General features: G+C 42.1%; 1 protein-coding gene across 1 annotated transcript; it reads left to right on the plus strand.

Annotated features, from left to right (window-relative positions):
* The first annotated feature begins 981 nt into the window (after positions 1–981).
* LOC118398238 (fMet-Leu-Phe receptor-like) lies at positions 982–4,803 on the plus strand. Its single transcript, XM_035793394.2, has 2 exons — positions 982–1,225; positions 3,433–4,803. Exon 2 carries the CDS (start codon positions 3,434–3,436, stop codon positions 4,505–4,507), a length of 1,074 nt encoding a protein of 357 aa, XP_035649287.1. The 5' UTR covers positions 982–1,225; position 3,433; the 3' UTR covers positions 4,508–4,803.
* The last annotated feature ends 2,164 nt before the right edge of the window (positions 4,804–6,967 follow it).

Consider the following 6,967-nt stretch of genomic DNA (forward strand, 5'->3'; position numbering starts at 1 on the left):
AAATACCTAAAGACACTGAAGCAGCAAAAACATATATATTTTTTTTAAAGGGGTGGATCAGCTAAATATTGCAGAAAGAATATTGGTTCCATCCATCTGCATCATTTCCAATCCCCCATATATTTTTGGGGTAAATATATCCATACACACATGCATACATATACACATACCTATATAGACATACATACTTTTTAAAAGAATATACCTTTATTATATATACCTTTATTATTATTCCCCGCAAACCCTATTATTCCACCGAGTAAACTAATAAACACGTTGGCTTTTACCTTCAATTTATACATCTTAATACACATTTTACATTCACAGTCTATTTTACAATAGTTATATTTGTTTGTTTTTAGTCCTTCCTCTATTTCTGATGTCCATCCAGTTTGATTTCTATTTGTAACTGTGCTATTTGTAACTGTGCTATTTCACAAAAGTTCTGAACATAGATACATTTGACAGACCCCGTATGTTCTACATGTTTTATCTTGCTATTAGTCCCACCCTTCAGCTCCGTTCAACCTCTCCCATCAATCCCTCAACATCATCCATTTTGGATTTCAAATGAGATAGTTCTGTATTTCATTGTAAATAAATTTGCAAACATTTCTAAAAACATGTTTTCACGTTCTCATTATAGGGTATTGTATGTAGATGGATGACCGCAAAAAAAATCGATTTAATCCATTTTGAATTCAGGCTGTAACACAACAGAACGTCAAGGGGTATCAATACTTTCTGAATGCACTGTATATATGTGAGAACATTACTGTAGATTTTGGGGGCATTCACCTCCTTCTGTGTGTTTCTTTTGGCTGACCATAGAGAATACGGGCAGGAAGTGAACTCCAGTTGAAGAGGGAAGAGCATCTAATGACCGAGTAAGGCATGGCCAGTTTTCCCCACCCCCTTCCAACTCGTGCCTCTTCTAGAGAGAGAGAGAGAGAGAGAGAGAGAGAGAGAGAGAGAGAGGAAGTTCATAGAACTCATGTCTTTTCTGTGGCCACCCAAGTGGGTTTTGAGCCCACATCCTTTCGACTCGCTCGCACAGACACACTGATGCACACAGAGATGACAAAGACGACGGTGAGGATTGTATTGACACAGAGACACAACTATCTGCACAGACACACAGCATAGAACTATGCACCTCCACACTCTGTTCAACCATTGAAGCTGAAGTACTGGTCAGCTACTACTGGAGCATCTCAACTCATAGGTAAGCATTATCAGTATGAGTATCAACCGTACCCAGCATTTTTTGGCTTTACTTCTCATTTCGTTTTGTTAAATCACATCATTTGGACAGTTTCAAGGGCAGGAGAGAACATTCTGTCGACGTTCTATCAAACAGACGACTGGTTCGATTTAGTTAGAGACAAGGTAAACTCATTTGACATGCAGCAACTCTGTCTCCTGACTAGCTGTACTATACTCAAGCTGTACACGTACAGTAGCAGCATGCTATAGCCCATTCTGGACAAATGATGAGATTCTGTGTATAGTTAGCTGAACATATACAGATCATCTGTCAGGGACTACATGAAGAAGATGTTACCCTTTGTCTGTGTCCATTGCTTTCCATTACCACATGTCAGCTCAAGTTGAGTTGCCAACTAGATGAATAATGATTAGCCTCTGATATACATTACTATTGTAGATTCAAATATGACATTGAGGTGGAGGGGTGGGGGGGGGGGGACCCAGCAAATGACACCCTATAATTGAGTAAAGGCTAGGCTGGATTATGGCAGGTTTGTTTTGCAGCGTTTATTGAAACAGCATTTAATCATGTAGGCAAGCATAAATATTGTAGTAGTAACACAAACAGTGCCATAAAAAAGGAGGCGTAATAAAATGACTAAATACTCATAACTTATACACTGTAGTCCAGAGCAATCAGTCCACTGTGCTCGTCCCATTGATCAGTGAAGTCACCAGTACATGCAGTATGTCAGTCAATCTAACAATGAAACATAGTTCTTTATCTTGACAATAAGGAAATTCAAACAGAAATAGTATCTCACATCTGTCAACGACAGTGCTTTGGATAAATAATCGGGATTTTACTTTGTAAGGTGTATTTCCATGGATGGATTACATCCTCAAACTGATAAAGAACAACCAATGAATGTAGTCTAATATTGACTTTGAACTTGTGCCGGGAGTCAGCTTCATGGCAATGAAAGTATTTTGGTGAATGCAAATCGTATCGGCGTCATATCAAAGAAGCCTCTGCTTGTAAAAAAAAAAGCACAACCACAAAAGCCATCCAAGAGGTGGAGTGAGTCCCTGGCTCAGTTCATAATAATGCATTCCTAATAATCTTGCTCCTAAGTAAACCCCCTCACTTATATGGACTGGAAGCTTATTGGTTGCTAGACCACAGGAATATGTTTGTTTTACTGTTGGTTCACTGATGGGAATGGGTATATGGCACAGGATACTGTGCCTTAATATTCTACCCCAAGCCATAGCCGCAAGATGTTTTGACTCGGGGGTGCTGACTGCGGATTAACATCTCACCACCAGAGTGTGCTGTAACACCCCCAGCACCCTACGTCCCGCTGCTATGACCCAGGTATCTCTGGTCTGACTCTTAATGAGAGGGCACCTGGGCAAGAGACTGGTCACATCAGTCATAAGACAAAACCATTATATGGTTCCTGTCTATATATGCCTCTGGAAAGGAAATGGAGATACTGTATGCAAAGAGGAACAGGACGGCAAATCATGTTCTTACAAGTTCCTTGTTGGACTGATATGTTTTAGGTGGAATGCGGACGGTATGTCAGTATCCGATGAATAGCATTGTATGTGGGTATGCACCACAGGAGGTTGGTGGCACCTTAGTTGGGGAGGACTGGCTCGTGGTAATGGCTGGAGCGGAATTAGTGGAATGGTATCAAATACATCAAACACATGTTTTACACCATTCCATTAACTCCGTTCCGGCCATTATTATGAGCCGTCCTCCCCTCAGCAGCCTCCACTGGTGTGCACGTTGGAAAAAGCAACGACAACAAAAAAGTACAACTGTGGGTAGTTCATAGTACCAGACCTCCGCCACATACTCACACAAACACACACACACATTCCCAGACACAGACACAGAATGACTCAGACTGTCATGGACAGATCACATCATGCCCGGCACACAAGGTCCCATCTGAAGATTCAGAATACTTCCTAAAAAAGCCAAAGATATTTTAATCTTACAGTCAAGAATTTATAGAGTTTTGTCCATTTGTGACTATGAGTCCTCTTCCTGATAATAACAACTGACTGGCTACTGGCTGGACAAAGTTCAAAATCATTAGAGGAAAAAGTGTTCCTCTTTATGACTCATCTAGAGGAAAGCCATTAAGTGGTAATGTATAAGGAAATCATTATGTATATTCACACCCTTCTCGCCCTTTTTAACAGCATGACATCCAACGCCACGCTTCCATTCGTCCTCCTTGCCTCAGCCGGCCGAGATGACAAGACCACTGTGGTGGACATTGACGCCATCATGGACAACTTCATCATTGTCCTCTACACGCTGACCATTGTCCTGGGCACCACGGGCAACTCTGTGGTCATCTGGGTGGCGGGCTTCAAGCTCAAGCCCACCGTCACCAACGTGTGGCTGGTCAACCTGGCCGTGGCCGACCTCATCTTCTGCCTGAGCCGTGTGCTCTCGCTGACCAAGAAGCTCTTCTTCGACTACTGGCCGTTCGGCATCTTCCTGTGCAAGTTCAATGGCTTCTTCAAGTACACCAACATGTTCTGCAGCGTGTTCCTGCTTGCCGTCATCAGCATGGACCGGGCACTGTGCGTCTGGCACCCCGTCTTTACCAAACGCCGCCGGACACTCTGCGCCGCCCGCCTGATGAGCACCGGCGTGTGGGCGGTGGCGGCCATTTTGAGCGCCCCTTACTTTGCCTACCGCCAGGTCTACCTGGGCAAGAACAACCTGAGCAAGTGCTCGCTGGAGGTCAAGGAGCCAATGGAAGGCGACAACAGCGCTAAGCTAGCGCTCTACTCCATCCGCTTCCTATGCGGTTTCCTGCTTCCTTTTCTCATCATCCTCTGCTGCTACGTCCTAGCAGGACTGGGCATCCGACGCACCCGCCTGTCGGGCAAGTCGCGTCCCCTTCGTATCCTGGCATCGCTGGTCTGTGCCTTCTTCCTGTGCTGGGCACCCTACCACTGCCTTCTACTGGCCAAAATGATGTACAGCAAGAATAACATGGTGAAGGTGGGGCTGACAGTGGCCAAAGGCTTTGCTTACTTCAACAGTTGTGTGAACCCGCTGCTGTACTTCTGTATGGGGTTGGACATGAGGGGTTCAAGGTTCAGGCAGAGCTTAGCGGGGGTGTACCAGAGAGCACTAGCCGATGACAGGGATGGTCGGTCCACGCAGTCCAACGAGCGCACAGTGGATGATAGTTCTGGCCCTGCGTCACGACCTGTAATGGTGACTGGTCAGTCTCGAGTGAATGTGGCCAACTTCTGAGGGAAGTCACATTTGGTATGAGGAGGGGTTTCATTCCTTATTAATTTACAGGCTAGTTAACACTGTATAGCTGAATAGCTTGTGTAGCTTGTGTAGTTGTTCAAACCGTTCACATTCCATTGACTTTGTTGTAGCTAGCTAAGAGAGTTTGTTGTAGCTAGCTAAGAGAGTTTGTTGTAGCTAGCTAAGAGAGTTTGTTGTAGCTAGCTAAGAGAGGCGGAAGCTAGACCACAGGGGATACATAGAGACTGTGAATTTATGTAAATGACTGAATAAATAACTCTCACAGTTTCAAAGTGTTAAGTGCTAATGTTTTGATGTATGTGATGAACATCACAGAAAGAAAGTGGAACTGTGCCTAGAAAATAGCATAAAAGGGGGAAATGACACAACCTTTTGGGGGAAGTCATAGATGACTTCAGTCATGTTATTTCTACTAAAAGTCAACTTCAGGTTTCAACAGGGAGAAAAACATTATTTCCATTTTAGTGTTTCCATTTAGAATCAGTGTCTTCCACAGGACAGCATCCTTATGTGCCATTGGTGAATTTTACATATCGGTAACACCTCATTCACTCTCATTGATGATTTGAAAGGGGGAAATGAAAGATTAGAGAGAAAATAGAAAGAAAGGGAGAGGGAAGTCAGAAACAGAGGATGTAATCTGGACAGCTGGACTTGAGGAAGTGTGGTGGTCGCTTGTTTCTCTTTTAGTCACCACATTGTTCCTCACAGTTAGACTGTCTCTATCATGTCTCAGTAGTGTGACTGGTCTATCCTGTGGTGAACACAGTGGCTCAGCTTAAGCACTGTGGTTGCCAGTTTAAAGAGACAGGATGGTGAATTAATTTGCAGTGACAAACATCACATTCGCACAATTCAATTCACACTAGTTATTCAATGTATCTCTTCTGAAACTCCATCTCTCTGCTTATTCAGAACTCTTGTGCTGAAATAAAAGTATGTAAGAGAGACAGTTCAGCTGAAGTCTATTTATCTTTTGATAAATAATCTAAATATGAATCAGAACTGTTTTCCTGTCTTGTCTGAAACTGTGTAGCTAGCTACATCATGTCCTCTGTGTCGTTCATGAAAGGCCCAAAGGTCCAGGATGCAGAGAAACAGCAATCTCCCTCAGGACAATGGAGGAGAAGGGACATGAATGGATGGGAACAAACAGAACAGTTCAGTTTAATACACCAGAAAAGACAGAACAAATATTAGAACAAATATTGTTGTTAAAATCAAATATACTAATTGATTAAAAAAAACTTTATTTTGGGAACAAATGTACAAAGCACTGTATAATCTTTGCAAATTATATCATAAATAGGACTGGTGAAGTTATGTCACACATGCAGTGAACAAAAATATATATATATATTTTTACTTAATCCAAAATTGCAACCAACTGATTGCATCATTACCACAAAAATGGAGGAAGCAAGTGGAAAGGGGAGAAGGTCAGGAACTTGTCTGTTAGCTCTGCATTAAAGACCAGAAAACCAGATGGGATGGCGTGTCACTGCAGAATGCTGTGGTAGCCATGCTGGTTAAGTGTGTCTTGAAATCTAAATAAATCATAGACACCCCCACACCATCAGACCTCCTCCTCCATGCTTCATGGTGGGAACCACACATGCAGAGATCATCCGTTCATCTACTCTGCGTCTCACAAAGACACGGTGGTTGGAACCAAAAATCGCACAGTTGGACTCATCAGTCCAAAGTACAGATTTCCACCAGTCTAATGTCCATTGCTCTTGTTTCTTGGCCCAAATAGGGATATATTCTGTATACCACCCCCACTTAGTCACAGCACAACTGATTGGCTCAAATGCATTAAGAAGAAAATAAATTCCACAAATGGACTTTTAAGAAGGCACACCTTTTAATTTAAATGCATTCCAGGTAACTACCTCATGATTTGGATGAGATAATGCCTAGACTGTGCAAAGCTGTTTACCACTTTTCGGGTTACTACATGATTCCATATGTGTTATTTCGTAGTTGTGATGTCTTCACTATTATTCTACAATGTAGAAAATAGTAAAAAATAAAGAAAACCCTTAAATGAGTAGGTGTGTCCAAACTTTTTACGGGTACTGTACATATAAATTATATATATATGGGGGACTGAAAATGATGCAGGCAATGACATAAAGCCACAATTTGTATGCAATATTAAAGCTGATCTACCCCCTTTTAAAAAATGACGCTCTTCCCCCTGTATCATAATTTCTCGGCATTGTTGCCTTTTGTAACATATGTCAAAGGTTAAAATGTCCAATGCAAAGAAAAAATGTTTGGACTATTTTGAATAGTGTAAGTGGTGATACGTTAAATATTGTGATATCTTTTTTGGGGGGGATTTTATCATTTCAATGTATTACATAATGTAAAAGACTTGTCTAAATCAATAAGTGTGTGAAGCAAATTGACCAGTTGCTAACGCATATC

The sequence above is a fragment of the Oncorhynchus keta genome, chromosome 19, assembly GCF_023373465.1.
Source record: "Oncorhynchus keta strain PuntledgeMale-10-30-2019 chromosome 19, Oket_V2, whole genome shotgun sequence".
In the NCBI taxonomy this organism is placed as follows: domain Eukaryota; kingdom Metazoa; phylum Chordata; class Actinopteri; order Salmoniformes; family Salmonidae; genus Oncorhynchus; species Oncorhynchus keta.

What these genes read in the sequence shown, in the direction of transcription:
- LOC118398238 (XM_035793394.2), top strand. Translation starts at nt 3,434, where the DNA reads ATGACATCCAACGCCACGCTTCCATTCGTCCTCCTTGCCTCAGCCGGC.